Raw genomic sequence first — 23,859 nt, forward strand, 5'->3', positions numbered from 1 at the left:
AAGGACGGGGGGGGGGAGGGGACAGAGAGAGGAAGGACGGGGGGGGGACAGAGAGAGGAAGGACGGGGGGGGGGACAGAGAGAGGAAGGACGGGGGGGGGGGGGACAGAGAGAGGAAGGACGGGGGGGGGGACAGAGAGAGGAAGGACGGGGGGGGGGACAGAGAGAGGAAGGACGGGGGGAGGGACAGAGAGAGGAAGGACGGGGGGGGGGGACAGAGAGAGGAAGGACGGGGGGGGACAGAGAGACGAAGGACGGGGGGGGACAGAGAGACGAAGGACGGGGGGGGGGGGACAGAGAGACGAAGGACGGGGGGGGGGGGACAGAGAGAGGAAGGACGGGGGGGGGGGGACAGAGAGAGGAAGGACGGGGGGGGGGACAGAGAGAGGAAGGACGGGGGGGGGGGACAGAGAGAGGAAGGACGGGGGGGGGGACAGAGAGAGGAAGGACGGGGGGGGACAGAGAGAGGAAGGACGGGGGGGGACAGAGAGAGGAAGGACGGGGGGGGGGGGACAGAGAGAGGAAGGACGGGGGGGGGACAGAGAGAGGAAGGACGGGGGGGGGGACAGAGAGAGGAAGGACGGGGGGGGGACAGAGAGAGGAAGGACGGGGGGGGGGACAGAGAGAGGAAGGACGGGGGGGGGGACAGAGAGAGGAAGGACGGGGGGGGGGACAGAGAGAGGAAGGACGGGGGGGGGGACAGAGAGAGGAAGGACGGGGGGGGGGACAGAGAGAGGAAGGACGGGGGGGGGACAGAGAGAGGAAGGACGGGGGGGGGACAGAGAGAGGAAGGACGGGGGGGGGACAGAGAGACGAAGGACAGGGGGGGGGACAGAGAGACGAAGGACGGGGGGGGGGACAGAGAGAGGAAGGACGGGGGGGGGACAGAGAGAGGAAGGACGGGGGGGGGGACAGAGAGAGGAAGGACGGGGGGGGGGACAGAGAGAGGAAGGACGGGGGGGGACAGAGAGAGGAAGGACGGGGGGGCCAGAGAGAGGAAGGACGGGGGGGCCAGAGAGAGGAAGGACGGGGGGGCCAGAGAGAGGAAGGACTGGGGGGCCAGAGAGAGGAAGGACTGGGGGGCCAGAGAGAGGAAGGACTGGGGGGCCAGAGAGAGGAAGGACTGGGGGGCCAGAGAGAGGAAGGACTGGGGGGCCAGAGAGAGGAAGGACTGGGGGGCCAGAGAGAGGAAGGACTGGGGGGCCAGAGAGAGGAAGGACTGGGGGGCCAGAGAGAGGAAGGACTGGGGGGCCAGAGAGAGGAAGGACTGGGGGGCCAGAGAGAGGAAGGACTGGGGGGCCAGAGAGAGGAAGGACTGGGGGGACAGAGAGAGGAAGGACTGGGGGGCCAGAGAGAGGAAGGACTGGGGGGCCAGGGAGAGGAAGGACTGGGGGGACAGGGAGAGGAAGGACTGGGGGGACAGGGAGAGGAAGGACTGGGGGGACAGGGAGAGGAAGGACTGGGGGGATAGAGAGAGAGAAGAGGGGGATAGAGAGAGAGAAGAGGGGGATAGAGAGAGAGAAGAGGGGGATAGAGAGAGAAAGGAGGGGTGTGGATACAGGGTGATCAAGATCAGTCTGACAGTTGGACATCTGACCAGAATACGCCACATTGCTCCAAGTGTGCGGGAAAACATTGACTACTTGTGCAAGCAAAATAATGCCAGGTATCTCATTAAATTAGTGTCCAACACAGTGAAGAGAAAGTAAGTGAATAAATTAGTCTCCTCATTTAAAGCTTCTTCACAAAAATGTGCATTTGTTGCTGCTTTGATTAATAGCAAAATAGATTTTTAATGCCTTTATTGTTTCAAAATTGTTTCACCGGCCACCATTGCAAGACAATAATTGTAATGTGGCACCCCCCCACCCCCAAAGCCAAAAGGTTGGACAACCCTATTGTAGATGGTCACGCAGCAGCTACATTGCACTGGTGCTGGAGGGCGTGAATTTTTTTAATTCTTTCATGAGAAGTGGGCGTCGCAATCAGGCCAGCATTTGTTGCCCATCCCCAATTGCCCTTGAACTGAGTGGCTTGCTAGGCCATTTCAGAGGGCAGTTAGGATTCAACGACAATATTCTGGGTCTGGAGTCACATGTAGGCCAGACCAGGTAAGTACAGCAGATTTCCTTCCCTGAAGGACATTAGTGAACCAGATGGGTATTTATGACAATTGTTAATAGTTTCATGGCATCATTAGAGACTAGCTTTCAATTTCAGATTTTTAGTGTTTTAGGTGGTGGATTGGATGCCGATCAAGCGGGTTGCTTTGCCTGGATAGTGTTGAGCTCCTTCCATGTTGGTGGAGCTGCACATGTCCAGGCAAGTGGAGAGTATCCCATCACACTCCGTACTTATGCCTTGTAGGTGGTGGAAAGGCTTTGGGGAGCTAGGAAACAAGTCACTCACCGCAGAATACCCAGGCTCTGACCTGCTCTTGTAGTCACAGCATTTATGTGGGTCATCCAATTAAGTTTCTGGTTAATGGTAACCCCCAGGATTTTAATGGTGGGAGAGATCCGATGATGGTAATGCTGTTGAATGTCATGGAGAGGTGTTAAGAGTCTCTCTTATTGGAGATGGTCATGGCCTGGTACTTGGATGACGCAAACGTTATAGGCCTTTTGGTCCATGCCAGTGTTAATGCTCCACATGAGCCTCCTCCCACCTCTCCTCATCCAATCACCATATTCTATTCCAAATTTTGACAAATAAAGAGACCACATTGAGGTGGTAGTCTCATATTGGTTTTGGTTCAAATTAGGTGTCGTATAACTGCATCTGGTACAAAACCAATCTTGAAGTTTAAAAAGGTTCCAAGCTTGCCTTGCTATAGGGGTATCTAAAAACATAAATTGTATGTATGTGCCTCAAACCAACTAGGAACCTCAAATGGAGCAGTAATGTGTGTCCTTGCCATGACATTTTAATATAATACAACAACTACTACTTCAGTTATATAGTGCCTTTGACATAGTGAGATGACCCAAGGCACTTCACCAGAGCATTATCAAACAAAATTTCACACTGAGCTACGTCAGGAGATACTAGGACAGATGAAAAGAGGTAGGTTTTAAGGAGCATCTTAAAGGACGTGAGACAGATAGATAGGTGGCGAAGTTGAGGGAGGGAATTCCAGAGCTTAGAGCCTTGGCAGCTGAAGGCACAGCACCCAATGGTGGAGCGATTAAAAATCAGGATGCACAAGAGGCCAGATTTGGGAGAGCGCAAAGATTTCAGAAAGTACAGAGATAAGATGGGTGAGGCAATGGAGAGATAATGCACTAAAATGTTCTTTCTCCTTGCCTCTTACCTGGCATCGCAACAAAGTGCTTGAGCAGGTCATGAATAATAGAGCAACATGACAAAGCAGACCGACTACAATTCACTCATCACAGGAAAGTGCATCAAAGGAATGGTGACATCATTGAATACATGAATTAAAGAAATAAATTACAATAAAGAGGCTTTCCATATATTATAAATATATTACCAGATGTAATTATGCTGCTGTTACAATCCTTAGCAGACATTTATTTTCTATGGGGGGTGTAGTATGAGGTAACACACCATCTCTTTTTATAAAGAGGTGAGTATGCTCATTTTTTGGCAGCGTATCAGGAAAGGTATACTGAATATATACACATATTTTTCAAGGCTAAAGTATGAATAAGAATTGAACAGTGTTTTGTGTTTAGTCCTCATCAACATATGTATAGATACCATGGCCAGAATTTTACACCCTCCCAAAGTGGTGGTGGGGGAGGGCATAAAATGGAGCGGGAGGCTCGGGGGGCCCTTCCCGACCTGCTCCTGTCTCCATGTTGCGCAGGGTAGCCCGCCCACTCCAGGCCAATCAAGGCCGTTAAGTGGCCAAATAATGGCCACTTAAGGGCCTCCACCAGCCGCCATGGGGATTTTACCCTTGGCTGGCGGGCGGCTCAGGCCCGTGAAAAGTTGCCTGTTAAAAGATGGCTTTCCAACAGCCTTGGAGGCAGGGGTTGGTGGGCCCTCCTGATCAAGCACCCTGATGTCCAACGACCCCCAACACCCAACATGCACTCTTGGCCCCCAATCGAGCACCCTTGCCTCGCCGATTGCACCCGGCAAGACCCCCAAAACTTACCAGTTCTCTGGGGCACCCAAACATCTTCCTCCTGAGGCTGGGTTGCAGTCCCAGCAGTGGCCACCGCTCTCGGTGGCGTTGCTAGGACAGAGAGCTGCCGAATCGCTAACTGGCCGGAAGCTCCATTAGGCAGGACTTCCTGCCTCAATGAGGTGGAAGTCCCGCCTCAGACCAATTAAAGGCCTGGGGACTGCAAAATGTAGTCCGGATCCCCAGGCCAGGCAGAGGCAGATGCGCCACCGACTTTTCAATCGGTGGATGACTCCCATTCGCCAAGGGTGAAATTCTGGCCCATGGGTGAGATTTTATCCATCTTGCGATATTTCTGATGACAGAACCAGAAGTGGGAAGCAACTCCGCTCTCTCCCTTTATGTTGGTTCCCACGAATTATAATTTAAAATCAAAGTTCCAGCGGGCACAGAAGACACGTGCGATCAGACGGCGGGAAATGCTTTTCATTGGTGGAACCCAACATTATTCAGCGAAGCAGCACGTACAGCAGGGCTATAAATAATCCGTCAGTACAATCATGGAGGTTAATCAGTCTGGCTGTTTTTCTTTAGGCAGGGTATTCTAGGTTTTTCCCCTTAAATTCGTACAATAATTTTACTCACCCTCACTCGTCTTTACACGTCTCCACTGGGACCTTACAGAACTTAGGGAATTTTGGAAGATGACAACTAATGCATCTACTCTGCGGCCACTATTTTACAACCCTAGGATGCAGGCGATCAGGTCCTGGGGACTTGTCAGCCTTTAGTTCTAATTGTTTGTGGAAGTCTGGAGTCGGGTTGCGCTTTGATGCAGTGTGCAACTGACAGGCCAGAACGAATGATGGGAATGCCTTCAGACTAGGGGTGTTGGGCGTCATTTGACATGCCATTAAATCAGCACTTTCTTGTGCAGGAGAAACAGATCCACAATCTACAGAGCGCTACAAGATAGCGGGTTTTGTTCCACATATTAGACTCCTGACCCCAGCAGAGGAGGGAAGCAGTTCAGATAGTGGCAGAGGGAGGACGGCGAGGCTGGATCATCTAGACTGAAGAATGAAGAGCCAACCTTACTGTTGATGCCATAAGGGCAATCAGGAGAACTGTGCAAAAAAGTGATGTGTGCATGCTGTGATGATGCTTCACGTGCTTCTGTTTGTTCCCCACTGCAATGCCCACAATCACATGATGACAAGCCAGCGAGCTGTTGACTCTGCCTCTGGGGACGATGATAACAATGCCCCAGAGGGTGCACCGTTACCTGCATCTTCTGCAACCTCCACCAGCGCAGTTACGTCCACACAATCCACAGGGGATTTGCACATCGATTCCGAGTTACAATCTGGTGGGCATGGCACAGACACCTCTCAGCAGCTGAGGGAGAATGTTACAGCCAGGTCCCTGACATGCAGAGGTCTGCAGGGGACCAGGACCCTGCTGAGCCTCACGCTGATGATGGTCCTCTGGTCGAGGCCACAAGTAGGCTGCTGGAAATGCAGTGACTGTTTGGGGAACATATGTCAGAAATGCCAGAGGTTATGCACAGCTTTGCACGTGATGGAGGAGTCCATGCAAGCCATGACATCTGCCATATCCCAGGCATGTGAGCATATGGCTTCCTCCACGAAGAGCATGGCGACTACCATGGAGGGCCAGGTTGAACAATTGACCCATATGCACTCTGACCTGCATTCCACCGCTGTAGCTGTGGGCTCTGTACAGCAGCGGCTAAGCGAGAGGGGGACGAGGCAACTGGACCTCCCTCTGGGTGCCCCTTCCCCTTAGGGAGACAGGCAGATGTCACCAAGCACTCAGATGGAGGAGGAGAATGTGTCAGCTGCCCCGGGGTCTTCCTCGGAGGACATCCCCAGGGTGAGTGGCATGTGCTCTTCCCCCCTGACACTGACTCCCTTATCTCCAGCAGGCGAGGTCAAGGGAATTCCCCTGCGCCAGCGCAGGAGACCCCCAGTAGGATGGAGACCTCAAGGCCCCATTCCTCCAGAGCTCATCGGCCACGGTCATCCAGGGCAACGGGGCAGCGCAATGAATTAAAGATAGTACCAAAAATTAAAGAAAAAGCCTATAATAGTGCAAAGATGGGTGGCAGGTCAGAAGATTGGACAGAATATAAAAAACAGCAAAGAATGAATACAAGATTAATAAAGGAGGGAAAATTAGAGTACGAGAGAAAGCTAGCTAGAAAAATAAAAACGAATAGTAAGAGATTTTATCGATACTTAAAAATGATAAGTTAACAAAAAGTGAGTGTTGGTCCTATAGAAAGTGAGTCTGGGGAATTAATAATGGAAAATAAAAAGATGGCAGATAAACTGAATAGGTATTTTGCATTAGTCTTCACTATAGAGGATACAAGTAACATCCCAGAAATAGATGTAAATCAGGAAATGGAAGGGAGGGAGGAACTCAAGAAAATTACAATCACAAGAGAGGTAGTACTGAGCAAATTGTTGGAGTGTGAGCTGGCAAGTCTCCAGGTGCTGGTGGTCTTCATCCTAGGGTCTTAAAAGAAGTGGCTAGTGAGATAGTTGATACGTTGGTTTTAATTTCCCAAAATTCCCTAGATTCGGGGGAAGGATCTTTTAGATTGGAAAAGAGCGAATGTAACTCCTTTATTCAAAAAAGGAGGGAGACAGAAAGCAGGAAACTACAGGCCCGTTGGCTTAACATCTGTCATAGGGCAAATGTCAGAAGTTATTATTAAAGACATTATAAGAAGGGCACTTAGAAAAATTCAAGTAATCAGGCAGAGTCAACATGGTTTTGTGAAAGGGAAATCAGGTTTAACCAACTTATTGGAGTTCTCTGAAGTAGTAACATTGTCATGGTCCTGTCGTTTTTTTGGGGGGAATATGCGGTTTGCCTTTAAAGCTTGCAAGGGATCAGTATTGCTTTAAGAGCCAGCAAGCCTCAGGAGTTATAGGAAGGTGCATTTTCGTTGCCTTAGAAACAACTATTTGGAGACTGCGATTCAAAGGGTGCATTCTCGTTACCAAAGATACAGCCACTGGGAGTGAGTATTAAGTGATACATTTGTTACAATTCAATTTTGAACTGGCTTTTTAGTTGAAAACAGTTTGTTCTAACAGAACACAGACATAGACAGCTAGTGTTAACACCTGAAAAAAGAGCTCTTGACCATTTAAACTGAAGGAATAGAAATTTAGTCTGTTTAATTATTATCTCTCAAAATTCTAAAAAAGTCAAGCCAAAACGGACATCTCTGGTAATTTAAATTGAAGGAAGAGAAGTTAGACTGTGACAATTTTTTATCCCTCAAAAACTTAAGTCAGATTGATTCTACTGAAAGTGTTTGCAAGTCGTTAATTGTTGAAATTCACTGGCGATGAAAAGCATCACCTACTGCTGGAGATAGACAACAGACTGTTCTACTGTGGAAGAACCTTTTTTCCGCATCGGACGACTGTGAGGACATCAAGCAACATTCTGCAAGGACTTCAAGCAACACTGGACTCTAAACTTGCAAGGACTGTCAGTTTTTCTATTTTAAATGTTGTTTATATCTTCATTGAGTCTATGGAGTTAGTTCTTCTAATTAAAGAGTTAATTTATTGATTTAAAGACACCTGGTTTGGTTAGCCTCATTCAGGGGTTAATAGATGGTACAATTTGGCTGGGTTTTTCTTTAATTTGGAAAGTTTTAAATGATATGTTAGGCGATCTGTGGCGCGACGGGATTGAATTATCAGTGCGTTTCTCCCACCACAATCAGAATCGTATATTTTAATTGGGGGCTTTGACTGAAGCAGTCAGTCGTAACATATTTATTGGGTTTCTCGTCTGTGATTTGAATCATATTAATTGGGGAGCTCGCTCAAGATTTGAATCACATATTAATTGGGTCTCTGGATTTGAATCATATCTTAATTGGGGGCTCACTTGCAGTTGAATCATATTTAATTCGGTGGCTCGCATCTGGAATCAGACAAATTTGGAGGGCTTACATTTGGAATCAAAGTAATTACTCTTCTCTGGGATAACATATTTAAATTGGGGTCCTGAGTTAGGCATCAGATTAATTGCTCTCGAGTCTGGGATCTTATCAATTGGAAACTCGATTGTTGGGATCTAAATCTGACACCAATTACAAAGAAATTAAAAGAACCAGGTCTCTTGTACAATAAAGTACAGTCTATACCATTGTAATGGCATTAATCGTTAAAGCAGAGTTTTTGGAAAAGCAGAATATTTGCCTGAGTGACTTGATAATTTTAACTAAGTGTAAATTAAAAGAATTGGAAGTGAAATTGGGGTTGGAATTGAAATCAGGAGCCAAAAAAGAAGGGATAATTGACATAGTAGCCGAACATCATCATCTACTAATTCCAGATGATGTTGTTGATGATACAGATGAAGGGCAATACGAGGAACAAGAAAGGGAATACGAGAGATATGAAGGTAGTAGGTCCGAGAGTGATGCAGTTGTATTGGCTAGGATTCAGTTAGAAACAAAAAAACTTGAGGCAGAAAAAAAATTAAGAAAACCTGAATTGGAAAAAAAAGGGAAAAAGCAGTAAGAAAACTTGAACTTCAGAGAGCGAGTGAAAGAGAAGAGAGGGAATTTAAATTAAAAGAGATGGAACTAAGACAAAGGGGTAGTCTTAAATCCAGGGAAAATTCGGTTCAGGAAGATTCTGAATTTAGATCAGGACCCAGCGAGAAGGTGTTTAAATTTATACAGGCTCTTCCTAAGGTCGAGGAAAGGGACTTAGAGGCATTTTTCATATCTTTTGAAAAAAATAGCCAAACAGGTGAAATGGCCGAAAGAAAGTTAGACATTGCTGATGCAGGGCAGGCTGGTAGGCAGAGCTCATGAAGCTTATGCCATGCTTTCTGAAGAGGCTTCTGCAGATTATGAGATGGCAAAAAAAACTATTCTCTCTGCGTATGAGTTAGTCCCTGAAGCTTACCGTCAGAAGTTTAGGAACATACGGCGATTGACTGGGCAGACATATTTAGAATTTGAGGGGGTCAAGCAAATGAATTTTGACTGTTGGATACGGGCATTAAAGATAGAAACCACATATGAGCACCTTCGAGAATTGATTCTCTTAGAAGAGTTTAAAAACTCCATTCCTTCAGTAGTGAGAACTCATAGATAACCAGCAAGTTTTGAAAGCTAGGCAAGCAGCAGAGATTGCTGATGATTTTGAGCTTGTGAATAAGCCAATCTATTCTGTCCATCACCCCCATAAACCCGAGAAGGATAGGAAGTGGGAGAGTGAAAGGAAGGTAAGTAGCCGGGGACAAAAATGAACAGCTGGGAATGCCCCAGGATCACCTCCTCAGGTAAGAAAGGAAGGTGCTAAGGGTAGAAGTGAGGTTCGCAAGCCAAAGTGTTATCATTGCCACAAAATGGGTCATCTTCGTTCAGAGTGCTGGAAATTGCAAGGTAAACCCATAGGACTTGTTGGGGTACGCAAAGTTAGTGCAGAGGAAAAGACTCTGACTGAGAGTATAGCAGACCAGGCTATAGCTTTAACGACAGCTGTGAATGTGAAACCAGATACTAAAACTAAGAGGAGTGTAGAGGTTAAGAATAAAATACCTGAGTTATAATAATTTTTTGTTAAAGGGGAGAGTAACTCCGTATCCTGTAAGTGAAGCAGGAAAACCTATCATTATACTCAGGGACACAGGAGCGACCCAAACACACTTACTGGGGAAAGATATGAGGTTTCCACCAGAGAGCGCCTTGAACGCTAAAGTTTTAGTAAATGGAATTAGCAGGGAGTGTATACCCGTACCTTTGTATAAAATATGCCTAGAGCGTGACTTAATATCTGGGATCGTAACTGTAGGTGTTGTCCACAGTTTACCAGTAAAAGGAATTGATCTACTCCTAGGAAACAATTTGGCTGGATCAAAAGTATCAGTTTCCCTGATAGTTACAGAGGAACCATGTGAAATTAAGGAAATGGAGCAATTACAGGAGCAAGTTCCGGGAATATTTCCTGCGTGTGTAGTTACCCGAGCAATGGCTAAATGGGATCCATTGTCGGAGGGAAAAGGGATACCACAAATAGATAGTCAAGTATCTGAAAGCTTATTTGGGGATTTAGATAATCCAAATGAGATGTTTAACAGATCGTCTATCATTGCAGCACAGCAAAGCTGATCCAGAGATCTATCAAATAGCACAGACGGCTCTGTCAGAAGCTGAGGTGAAAGGAGTTTCGGAAGGCTATTATATGGCAAACGGGGTTTTGAGGAGGAAATGGAGACCACCTCATAGACCTGCCGACGAAGACTGGAAAGTTGTTGAACAGATAGTGGCACCACCTAAATATCAACAAGGATTATTAAGGTTAGCACATGACATTCCCTTTTCAGGACAAAGGGGAATTCGGAAGACCAAATCACACATAATCAAACATTATTACTGGTCAGGTCTTACAAAGGATGTGAGACAATTTTGTAGGGCATGCCACACCTATCAAACAGTGGGAAAACCACAACCTACCATAAAACCAGTGTTAGCGTATTAGTGTTGTTACTATCACAGGGAGAACCAGCACGGTTCAGTAGCCCATATAGAGTGATCAAAAGAGTGGGTAAGGTAGATTACTTGATTGACACCCCTGATCGCTGGATGAAGAACCGGCTGTGTCACATTAATTTGCTCAAACCATATTACCACAGGGAGGAGGATAAGCCAGTACAGGTATGTCAGTTAATCGGGACCGTGGAGAAGGAAAAGGATAGTGAGGATGAGGCAGAAGTAAGCCTGGGAAATTCTCAGATTGAACCTCCAACTATCCAATCAGCGAATGCAGAATGGCTCGGAAAATTAAACAATAGGCTTTTACACTTCGAGGCAAAACAGGGTGAAGTCCTAACCTGGGTTTGCACAATGTTTCAAAAAGTTTGTAGGGAAAAGCCAGGATGTACAACCTTAGCTACACATGATTTGGGTATATTTTATTTTATTTAGAGATACAGCACTGAAACAGGCCCTTCGACCCACCGAGTCTGTGCCGACCAACAACCACCCATTTATACTAACCTTACAGTAATCCCACATTCCCGAATACATCCCCACCTTCCCTCAATTCTCCTATCACCTACCTACACTAGGGGCAATTCACAATGGCCAATTTACCTATCAACCGGCAAGTCTTTGGCTGCGGGAGGAAACCGGAGCACCCGGCGAAAACCAATGCGGTCACAGGGAGAACTTGCAAACTCCGCAACCTGTGTCCCTGGAGCCGTGAGGCTGCGGTGCTAACCACTGCGCTGCCCATTCCTTTAAAATGACATCCTTGTTGCTTAGGTCCAGACAGACAGGCCCAAGTGGAAGCAAAGGTACAATGCATCCTGAGGAGCAGCTTGGATGAACCTAGTCAGGACAGCTGGAATTCGCAGACGGTCTTGTTGACTAAACCTGGTGGGACAGCTCAAACTTGAATAGACGCTAGAAAAGTCACTGTGGTAAAGAAGGCAGACTCCTACCCAAATTCTCAATTAAAGGACTGTATGGACAGAGTGAGCAACCCAATATGTCTTTAATGGACAGATGTGTTGGATACTGTCAAATTCCTTTGACACCCCAGGATAAGAAAAAAATCAGCTTCAGTTACACCTGACAGGGTTTTCCAGTGTCAAGTGATGGTTAAGGGGTACTCTAGAAAATTCTCAGAGAATAGTGAACCCAATAGTGGTCAGTGCTCCTAGCTGTGCAGCTCACCTGGCTGAGGTGATGGACAATAGTGACACTTGGAAGGAAAACATGAAACAATCAGAAGACTATGCTTGTAAATTTAAAATGAGTTAAGTGGAACAACCTTTTTGAAAGCTTTAAGTCAAAATGTTCGAGTGGAACATGTTGCTGTAGTTTAAACATTTTTTTTAGAAATGTGTATATCTGTAAATGCTTGGAAAAAACAAGTTGGCGTTTTTTCAATTTGTATTTTTTAACCATTGTAATGAAAAGCATTTCAGGAATGGCGCTTCATTCCACTAGGGACGGAGGTGTCATGGTCCTGTAGTTTTTTTTCCGGGAATATGCGGTTTGCCTTTAAGGCTTGCAAAGGATCAGTATTGCTTTAAGAATTGGCAAGCCTCAGGAGTTATAGGAAGGTGCATTTTCGTTGCCTTAGAAACAGCCATTTGGAGACTGCGATCCAAAGGGTGCATTCTCATTACCATAGATACAGCCACTGGGAGTGAGTATTAAGCGATACATTTGTTACAATTCAATTCTGAACTGGCTTTTTAATTGAAGAGTTCGTTCTAACAGAACACAGACAGCTGGTGTTAGCACCTGAAAGAAGAGCTCTTGACCATTTAATCTGAAGGAAGAGAAGTTAGACTGTGACAATCTTTTATCCCTCAAAAACTCTAAAGTCAGATTGATTCTATTGAAAGTGTTTGCAAGTCATTAATTGTTGAAATTTGCTGGAGAAGAAAAAAATCACCTACTGCTGGAGTTACGACTACGGACTGTTCTACTCTGGAAGAACCTTTTTTCCCACATCGGGTGACTGTGAGGACTTCAAGCAACATTCTGCAAGGACTTCAAGCAACATTGGACTGTAAATTTGCAAGGACTCTAATTTTTTCTATTTTAAATGTTGTTTATATCTTCATAATTGGAGAATTTAGTTTTAAGAATTTAGTTCTTCTAATTAAAGAGTTAATTTATTGATTTAAAGACACCTGGTCTGGTTAACCTCATTCAGGGGTTAATAGAAGGTACAATTTGGCTGGGTCTTTCTTTAATTTGGAAAGTTTTAAATATGTTAGGCGATCTGTGGAGCGACAGGATTGAATTGTCAGTGCGTTTCTCCCACCACAATCAGAGTCATATATTTTGATTGGGGGCTTTGACTGGAGTGGTCGGTCGTAACATGTGCTGTGGATAAAGGGAAAATGGTGAATGTACTGTACTGAGATTTCCAGAAGGCATTTGATAAGGTGCCAAATCAAAGGCTCTTGTGGAAAATAAAAGCTCATGGTGTAGGGGGTAACATATTGGCATGAATAGAATATTGGCTAGCTAACAGGAAACAGAGTAGGCATAAATGGGTAATTTTCTGATTGGCAAGATGTAATGAATGGTGTGCCACAGGAAATCAGTGCTGGGCCTCAACCTTTTACAATTTCTAGAAATGACTTTGATGAAGGGACTGAAGGTATGGTTGCTAACGTTTCTGATGACACAAAGGTAGGTAGGAAAATAAGCTGTGAAGAGGACATAAGGAGGCTACAAAGGAATATAGAAGGTTAAGTGAGTGGGCAAAGATCTGGCAAATGGAGTATAATGTGGGAGAATGTGAAATTGTTCACTTTAGCAGGAAGACAAAAAAAAATAATTATCTAAATGGTGAGAGATTGCAGAGCTTGGAGTTTCAGAGGGATCTGGCTATCCTAGTGCATGAATCAATGTGAATGTAATTAGAAAAGCTAATAGAATGTAATTGTTTATTGCGAGGGGAATTGAATACAAAAGTAGTGAGGTTGTGCATCAATTATACAGGGCATTAGTGAGACCATATCTGGAAACTGTGTACAGTTCTGGTCTCCTTATTTAAGGAAAGATGTAAATGCGTGGAAAGCATTGCATTGTCTTATGAGGAAAGGTTGGACAGGCTGGGCTTGTATCGCCGGAGTTTAGAAGAGTAAGAGGTGACTTGACTGAAACATATAAATCCTGAGGGGTCTTGACAGGGTGGATGTGGAAAGGATGTTTCCCCTTTAAAAATCAGTTAAGACAGAGACGAGGAGAATTTTTTTCTCTCAGAAGGTTGTGAGTCTTTGGAAGTCTCTACCTCAAAAGTGGCGGAAGCAGAGTCTTTGCATATTTTTAAGGCAGTGGTAGATAGATTCTTGATCATCAAGGGGGTAAAAAGGTTATTGGGGTAGACGCGAATGTGGAGTTGAGGTTACAATCAGATCAGCCATGATCTTGTTGAATGGCGGAGCAGACTTGAGGGGTCGAGTGGTCTACTCCTGCTCCTAATTCGTATGTTCCCACCAAAACCACATGGCTGCAGGTCTTGCTGAATGATCCCACAAATCTCAGTGACCATTTCACGTGACATCCTCAGACACCTCTGGCATTGCTTCTCCAACATGTGGACATGCCAGCGCCCGTCTTCTATGATGCCCACCCCTTCTTGTGCTGCCTGCTGCTGGCAGTGCGTCCTCCTCTGTCACATCCTCTCCTCTTGCTCCCAAGTTTGCAAAAATATTGGGTGTATGGGACCCATGTCATTGCAGCTTTATAACTGTTTGAATGAGGCAGACATTCAAATGAATCCTTGCTTGACCATGAAGTTCAAACACTGAACGCATGAACAGATAGGATCTATGAATCTCTCATTGTGCACAGCAGCAACTGCACCCACCCAGCACTAGCCTCCTCCCACTTTGATCTGCCCTCCTTGCAAACCCCATGTGTTTTCATCTCCTTTTGCAAAACGGTGCACATCTGGTTCAAGGCAAGATCCTCCATCTTCCACCCTCCTCCTGCCACCTTCCATCTTGCCCTCTCCTTTTCGGGCCATCATGCATCTCATCTTCATTATCTGCTCCAACTTCCGCCCCTGCCCCGCCGTCCCCCAACACCATCACCTCACCCAGAACACTAGGCCTTCCCTCCTCTGCACTTCCAGGCACCCAAACCCCACCCTCTGCCTTCCCTCTTCCACACCTCCAGGCACACGAACCCCACCCTCTTAGACCACCTCCCCCAACATGATTCGCCCTTGCAGGTCCCGAGCCTGAAGCCAAACATCCATTTTAATGTTGCCCTTCCTTGTACCAAAGAGTTCAAGAAAGAAAACGACTGACCTCAGGCACAACGCCGACTGGTACACGCCACCTTTAAACGACCAGGATCCGGGTGCCACAAGATTGATGTGCGCCACTGACTGAATCTGGCAGGTAGCACTTAATTTCAATTAATTATATGGTAGTAAGTATTCATGGTATGCAAACCCGCCACAAGATGACAGGAGGCCCGACCTGCCACAAAAACGCCACTGACTTAATCTCTAACTTTGAACCCACCGTCAGGAAATCAAAATGTCAACTCCTGCCTAATTACGTTCACCCCGCTTGCTATGAAACCTGCTCTTTCAGGCCCCATAAAACTTCCCATATTTAATCCTCAGATATTACCCTCACTATAAAATACATTGCATAGAATCGGCATTCACGTGCATTCCCTGACTTAGAACTATATCACCATTCCTTCACTGTTGCTGGGTCAAAATCCTGGAACTCTCTCCCTAACAGCACTCTGGGTGTACCTACACCACATGGACTTCATGGGTTCAAGAATGCAACTCACCACCACCTTCTCAAGGGCAATTAGGGATGGACAATAAATGCTGGCCTAGCCAGCGACACTCACATCCCATGAACGAATTTTTAAAAAATCTATTTTCGTGAGAAATTCTTGTTTCCTTCAGAAATGTAACTAATTATTAATGCACGCTAATGGGAAAATACAGATCAACTATTAAATAGACAATAATGAATGGTTTGTGCCCATAAATTGATTTCTCACCTGTTGCCTAAACCTATGATCTGATTTAAGTTCAGAGCTCATTAAAAGGCAAATTCTAAATTCAGATGTTCTCAGATTAATATTGCTCCTTTGATCTATACATTAATGATGATGCAGAATAAATATGGTATGACAAAGGATAAAGAGAAATGACAAATCAAACAGTACTCCCAGTCAAACACGCTAAGTCTCTAGTTACAAGCTTCAATGGACCACTTCTTCCTTGGATACCAGATTCAGACTGCAAAAGAACAGAACAGTGAATGACACAAGGTCAAGGCAATGCAGGCAGCCATCTTCTGATGAAGCCCATAAGACTTTGTTGCAGTCAGTGTAATGGAGAGCTATTTTTATGGAATGTACTACGATATTGTCAGGCTGAAAATTACTGTGGCACTATTAGCAGATGAGCATTTAACACATTCTCATGGCTTTTCTTTCTCTGCAATATCAACAGCAGCACTGTCTCTAAAAATAAATACCTTAATACCTATATTAAAATAAACAACCAGAGATCATCATAACAGTTAACTGTTCTTATGCTAATACTGTCACTACTAATTCCTCGACTCAAAAAAGAGATACAGGAAAAAATAACAACTTGTGTTTATATTGTGCCTCTAATGTAGTACACAGTCCATGGCTTTTAACAGAACAAAGGAAAATGAATGCGGAGTAGTTGTGGAAGTGTTAGGAAATGTGATTGAAGGCATAGTCAAAAGCTTTGTGGAGGATTTTGAACGTGGTGAGAAAGGAAGAAAGGTAGACAGATTTAGGTAAGGTGTGGCAAAGTCAAGGGTCAAAGAACAAAAGAACAAAGAAAATTACAGCACAGGAACAGGCCCTTCGGCCCTCCAAGCCTGCGCCGATCCAGATCCTCTATCTAAACCTGTCGCCTATTTTCTAAGGGTCTGTATCTCTTTGCTTGCTGCCCATTCATGTATCTGTCTAGATACATCTTAAAAGACGCTATCGTGCCCGCGTCTACCACCTCCGCTGGCAACGCGTTCCAGGCACCCACCACCCTCTGCGTACAGAACTTTCCACGCATATCCCCCCTAAACTTTTCCCCTCTCACTTTGAACTCGTGACCCCTAGTAATTGAATCCCCCACTCTGGGAAAAAGCTTCTTGCTATCCACCTTGTCTATCCCTCTCATGATTTTGTACACCTCAATCAGGTCCCCCCTCAACCTCCGTCTTTCTAATGAAAATAATCCTAATCTACTCAACTTCTCTTCATAGCTAGCGCCCTCCATACCAGGCAACATCCTGGTGAACCTCCTCTGCACCCTCTCCAAAGCATCTACATCCTTTTGGTAATGTGGCGACCAGAACTGCGCGCAGTATTCCAAATGTGGCCGAACCAAAGTCTTATACAACTGTAACATGACCTGCCAACCCTTGTACTCAATACCCCGTTCGATGAAGGAAAGCATGCCGTATGCCTTCTTGACCACTCTATTGACCTGCGTTGCACCTTCAGGGAACAATGGACCTGAACACCCAAATCTCTCTGTACATCAATTTTCCCCAGGACTTTTCCATTTATTGTATAGTTCACTCTTGAATTGGATCTTCCAAAATGCATCACCTCGCATTTGCCCGGATTGAACTCCATCTGCCATTTCTCTGCCCAACTCTCCAATCTATCTATATTCTGCTGTATTCTCTGACAGTCCCTTTAACTATCTGCTACTCCACCAATCTTAATGTCGTCTGCAAACTTGCTAATCAGACCACCTATACTTTCCTCCAAATCATTTATGTATATCACAAACAACAGTGGTCCCAGCACGGATCCCTGTGGAACACCACTGGTCACATGTCTCCATTTTGAGAAACTCCCTTCCACTGCTACTCTCTGTTTCCTGTTGCCCAGCCAGTTCTTTATCCATCTAGCTAGTACACCCTGGATCCCATGCGACTTCACTTTCTCCATCAACCTACCATGGGGAACCTTATCAAACGCCTTATTGAAGTCCATGTATATGACATCTACAGCCCTTCCCTCATCAATCAACTTTGTCACTTCCTCAAAGAATTCTATTAAGTTGGTAAGACATGACCTTCCCTGCACAAAACCATGTTGCCTATCACTGATAAGCCCATTTTCTTCCAAATGGGAATAGATCCTATCCCTCAGTATCTTTTCCAGCAGCTTCCCTACCACTGACGTCAGGCTCACCGGTCTATAATTACCTGGATTATCCCTGCTACCCTTCTTAAACAAGGGGACAACATTAGCAATTCTCCAGTCCTCTGGGACCTCACCCGTGTTTAAGGATGCTGCAAAGATATCTGTTAAGGCCCCAGCTATTTCCTCTCTCGCTTCCCTCAGTAACCTGGGATAGATCCCATCCGGACCTGGGGACTTGTCCACCTTAATGCCTTTTAGAATACCCAACACTTCCTCCCTCCTTATGCCGACTTGACCTAGAGTAATCAAACATCTGTCCCTAACCTCAACATCCGTCATGTCCCTCTCCTCGGTGAATACCGATGCAAAGTACTCGTTTAGAATCTCACCCATTTTCTCTGACTCCACGCATAATTTTCCTCCTTTGTCCTTGAGTGGGCCAATCCTTTCTCTGGTTACCCTCTTGCTCCTTATATATGAATAAAAGGCTTTGGGATTTTCCTTAACCCTGTTTGCTAAAGATATTTCATGACCCCTTTTAGCCCTCTTAATTCCTCGCTTCAGATTGGTCCTTCATTCCCGATATTCTTCCAAAGCTTCGTCTTTCTTCAGCCGCCTAGACCTTATGTATGCTTCCTTTTTCCTCTTAGCTAGTTTCACAATTTCACCTGTCAACAATGGTTCCCTAATCTTGCCATTTCTATCCCTCATTTTCGCAGGAACATGTCTCTCCTGCACGCTAATCAACCTCTCTTTAAAAGCCTCCCACATATCAAATGTGGATTTATCTTCAAACAGCTGCTCCCAATCTACATTCCCCAGCTCCTGCCGAATTTTTGTATAGTTGGCCTTCCCCCAATTTAGCACTCTTCCTTTAGGACCACTCTCGTCTTTGTCCATGAGTATTCTAAAACTTACGGAATTGTGATCACTATTCCCAAAGTAGTCCCCTACTGAAACTTCAACCACCTGGCCGGGCTCATTCCCCAACACCAGGTCCAGTATGGTCCCTTCCCGAGTTGGACTATTTACATACTGCTCTAGAAAACCCTCCTGGATGCTCCTTACAAATTCTGCTCCATCTAGACCTCTAACACTAAGTGAATCCCAGTCAATGTTGGGAAAATTAAAATCTCCTATCACCACCACCCTGTTGCTCCTACATCTTTCCATAATCTGTTTATATATTTGTACCTCTATCTCACGCTCGCTGTTGGGAGGCCTGTAGTACAGCCCCAACATTGTTACCGCACCCTTCCTATTTCTGAGTTCTGCCCATATTGCCTCACAGCTCGAGTCCTCCATCGTGCCCTCCTTCAGCACAGCTGTGATATCCTCTTTGACCAGTAATGCAACTCCTCCACCCCTTTTACCTCCCTCTCTATCCTGCCTGAAGCATCGATATCCTGGGATATTTAGTTGCCAATCGTGCCCTTCCTTCAACCAAGTCTCAGTAATAGCAATAACATCATACTCCCAGGTACTAATCCAAGCCCTAAGTTCATCTGCCTTATCTACGACACTTCTTGCATTAAAACAAATGCACCTCAGACCACCAGTCCCTTTGCGTTCATCATCTGCTCCCTGCCTACTCTTCCCCTTAGTCACACTGACTTCATTATCTAGTTCCTTACAGGCTTTAGTTACTACCTCCTTACTGTCCACTGACCTCCTCATTTGGTTCCCATCCCCCTGCCACATTAGTTTAAACCCTCCCCAACAGCGTTAGCAAAAGCACCCCCAAGGACATTGGTTCCAGTCCGGCCCAGGTGTAGACCGTCCAATTTGTAATAGTCCCACCTCCCCCAGAACCGGTCCCAATGTCCCAAAAATCTGAACCCCTCCCTCCTGCACCATCTCTCAAGCCACGCATTCATCCTGACTATTTTTTCATTTCTACTCTGACTAGCACGTGGCACTGGTAGCAATCCTGAGATTACTACCTCTGAGATCCTACTTTTTAACTTGGCTCCTAGCTCCCTAAATTCTGCTTGTAGGACCTCATCCCGTTTTTTTACCTATATCATTGGTGCCTATGTGCACAATGACAACTGGCTGTTCACCCTCCCCCTTCAGAATGTTCTGCAGCCGATCTGAGACATCCCTGACCCGTGCACCTGGGAGGCAACATACCATTCGGGAGTCTCGTTTTCGACCACAGAACCGCCTATCTACTCCCCTTACAATCGAATCCCCTATGACTATAGCCCTTCCACTCTTTTTCTCGCCCTTCTGAACAGCAGAGCCAGCCACGGTGCCATGAACCTGGCTACTGCTGCCTTCCCCTGGTGAGCCATCTGCCCCAACAGTATCCAAAACGGTATATCTGTTTTGGAGGGAGATGAAAGCGGGGGACACCTGCGCTGCCTTCCTGCTCTTTCTCTGCCTTTTGGTCACCCATTTCCTTTCTCCCTCAGCAATCCTAATCTGCGGTGTGACCAATTCGCTAAACGTGCTATCCACGACCTCCTCAGCATCGCGGATGCTCCAAAGTGAGTCCATCCGCAGCTCCAGAGCCGTCATGCGGTCTAACAAGAGCTGCAGCTGGACACACTTCCAGCACGTGAAGGAGTTAGGGACATCAGCCGTGTCCCTGAGCTCCCATATTGAGCAAGAGGAGCATAACACGGGTCTGAGATCTCCTGCCATTTTTAATCTTAAGCTTAACTTAGTCTTAACTTAGATAAATGAAAAAGGAACGAAAAGTTTTTACCAATCACACGGAAAAAAAAAATATTGAAAACTCTGCCACCAAAGGTGGAGTGGAGGGATGTGGGGATGTATGGGAAACCAATGTTGCACATACAGCTTCATACCAGTGGAGGAGACTGCAGTAATGGGGAAGGGTTCGAACACAAGAAACACTAGTAGGATTGACCATATAGCCCTTCAAGCCTGCTCTGCCATTCAACACAATCATGGCTGATCTTCTGCCTCAATACTTTCCCACCCGCTCCCCATATCCCTAAGAGACCAAAAATCTGTCTATCTCAGCCTGAAATATACTGAACGATGGAGCATCCAAAACCCTCTGTAGTAGACAATTCCAAAGATTCACAACCTTCTGAGTGAAGAAATTCCTCCTCATCTCAATCCAAATGATCGGTCCCTTATCCTGAGACAGTGCTTGTGTTCTAGATTACCCGACTAGGGGAAACAACCTCTCAGTATCTACCTTGTCAAGCCCCTTCAGAATCTTGTATGTTTCAATAAGACCACCTCTCATTCTTCTAAACTCCAGACAGAATAAACCCAATTTACTCAGCCTCTCATCATAAAACAACCTTCTCATAACAGGGGCCAATCTAGTGAACCTTCGCTGTATCGCCTCAATGCAAGTATATCCTTCCTTAAATATGGAGACCAAAACTGCAAACAGTATTCCAGGTCTCATCTCACCAAAGCCCTATATAATTGCAGCAAGACTTTCTTATTCTTGTACTCCAACTCCCTTGCAATAAAGGCCAACATGCCATCTGCCTTCCTAATTGCTTTCTGCAGCTGCATGCTAACTTTCTGCTATCCTTGTACAAGTACACCCAAGTCTCTCTGAACATAAACATTTACAAGTTTCATGCCTTTTAAAAAATATTCTACTTTTCTATTCTTACCACCAAAGTGAATAACCTCACACTTCCCCATATTATACTACATCTACCACCTTGTTGCCCATTCACATAACCTGTCTCTATCTCTTTACAGCCTTTTTGTGCCCCCCTCCCAGCTTACATTCCCACCTAACTCTGTATCGTCAGCAAACTTGAATACATTACTCCTAGTCTCTTCGTTTAAGGCATTAATATAGATTGTAAATAGCTGAAAGCCCAGCACTGACCCTTGACAAACTCTACTAGTTACAGCCTGTGAACTTGAAAATGCCTTGTTTATACCTATTCTTTGCTTCCCATCAGTTAACAAATCCTCCAGCCATGCTAATATATTACTTGCAACTCCATGAGCCCTTATCTTGCATGTTAACTTTTTGTGTGACACCTTATTGAATGTCTTTTGGAAATCCAAGTATACTACATCTCCTGGTTCCCCTTTATCTGCCCTTCTAATTGCATGCTCATAAAACTTTAATAAATTTGTCAAACACGATTTCCCTTTTGTAAAACCGTGTTGATTCTGTCTGATCATACTATTGTTAAGACTTCCTTAATAGGTTCCAGCATTTTCCCAATGACTGATGTCAAGCTAATCTGTAGTTTCCAGTTTTCTCTCTCCCTCCTTTCCTGAATAGCAGTTTTATATCGACTGCTGGACACTTGTAAACAAGTGTCAGAAAGTTTGAATTCAATGTGTTGGCGAATGGAGAGCCAGTGAGAGGTAGCAATGACATGATTGCACAATTTAATGTGGATATGACAAAAGCAAAATACTGTCGATGCTGGAAATCTGAAATAAAACAGAAAATGCTGGAAATACTCAGCAGAACAGGTAGCATCTGTGGAGAAAGAAACAAAGTTAACGTTTCAGGTCAATGACCTTTCAGCAGAACACTATGTAGGTATGGTTCAGGTAGTGGAGTAGGCTAGAGTTAGGAGTCAGCAAGGAAACTATTAGAGAAACCAAGTCTGGACCTGATGAAGGCACGGATGGGAATTTCAGTGGCAGTGGGGTGAGGTAAGGATAAAGGTGGAAGATGTGGCAGAAGTGTAAATATAAACTGTCAACAACTTACTTTGAGAAAAAGTCTGAAAATTATTGTTGGCAATATTAGTGGTCTTGGTGATAGGATTTGGAATCTGAAACACAACTCAGGGTCCTATAGGATGCTAAGTTTAAATTGAGCTTAAACACAGAACCAACGTGGATGTAAAAGATCCCGCTTGTGGGCGCAAGAAATTTCCTTGGTGTCCTTGCCAACACTTACCAAAACCAAATTAATCAAAACCACCAAAAACAGATTAACTGGTTACCATATTGCATTTTGTGGGACCTTGCTGTGTGCAAATCCGTTCCCTATGTTACAACAATAACTACGCTCCAAAACTACTTCATAAGTTTATAGCAATATTCTTAGGTGATGGAAGTCAGTATATAAATTATTTGCAGTTTGAAGCTGATGTGATGTAGGGCCTATCCCTCAGAGTAGTATGCTGCTGATAAACATGAGGAAACCAACGAGGGTGAGGGCTTGTTGAAATTAACAGGGAACGGTTGTGTAAGCTGGTACAAACTATACATGCATAAATAATGTACAGTATTGATTCTAAATATAAAAAATTACAGTACAAAACAGGTTTTAATTTGTGGCTGTTTCAACGCAACCCTGGTTATACAGGTACAGGGGATGCAATACTCGAACACTGGTTAAACCATTCCTCGAACTCTTAAAAAAAAAACCTTAAATAGACGCAACAATTTACACACCCTAAAGAAAAACAAACAAGAGGCCAGAGGCAAACTGCGCAGGTCAGGACTAGGCCATGAAGACGGACAAGGCAGCCCAGCAGAATGGATTCAGTGCCACTGATACCGAGGCGACAGACTGAACTCACCTAATGAATGGTCTTCTTTAAACATCCATTTCATGTTGCCCGCTATATAAAAGTCTCTATTTTCTAAAAAGAAACAAAACGCTGCTACAACGTAACCCTCAGCACTGCACTGTATCAAGCTCAGGGAATGTCCTCTCGGTCTCAACTATTCCTTGTTGAAAGGCGGGGGGAGGTGAGGAAGGACAGTGCTTCAAGTGAGAATGCCAGAGAATTCTAACACCCAGAATACATCTTGTAGATTAAAGTATTTTGGTCCGTAGTCTTTGATTTGTACTCTTGCATGCTAGATCCTTTTAAAAGAATCTTATATTAATAATAACAAAGGATTAATGTATCCCTTATAATGATATGGTTTGTTCTGGAAGATTAGTTCCGCCATCAAATTGCATCACTTTACAGAGGAAATATTTTGACACATTTTCTATTTTTTCCCCCTTACCCAACATAGGTTCCAGATTGAGGGAAAGTGTAAGCACCACAGCTGGAAGGGTACACTTTAGCAACTGTCCCTTGTGTACTCTTTCTGGAGTTGACATTTATTAC

General features: G+C 45.0%; 1 protein-coding gene across 1 annotated transcript in view; it reads right to left on the reverse strand.

Annotated features, from left to right (window-relative positions):
- Positions 1 to 23,479, reverse strand: part of gabarapl2 (GABA(A) receptor-associated protein like 2) — a 32,825-nt gene extending 9,346 nt beyond the window's left edge. Inside the window, exon 1 of the mRNA XM_068049219.1 lies at positions 23,317 to 23,479. Within this exon, the coding sequence (XP_067905320.1) occupies positions 23,317 to 23,350 (34 nt within the window). The 5' untranslated portion in view covers positions 23,351 to 23,479. The remainder of the gene's footprint in view (positions 1 to 23,316) is intronic.
- Positions 23,480 to 23,859: the final 380 nt, after the last annotated feature.

This window comes from Heterodontus francisci, chromosome 17 (genome assembly GCF_036365525.1).
Source record: "Heterodontus francisci isolate sHetFra1 chromosome 17, sHetFra1.hap1, whole genome shotgun sequence".
In the NCBI taxonomy this organism is placed as follows: Eukaryota; Metazoa; Chordata; class Chondrichthyes; order Heterodontiformes; family Heterodontidae; genus Heterodontus; species Heterodontus francisci.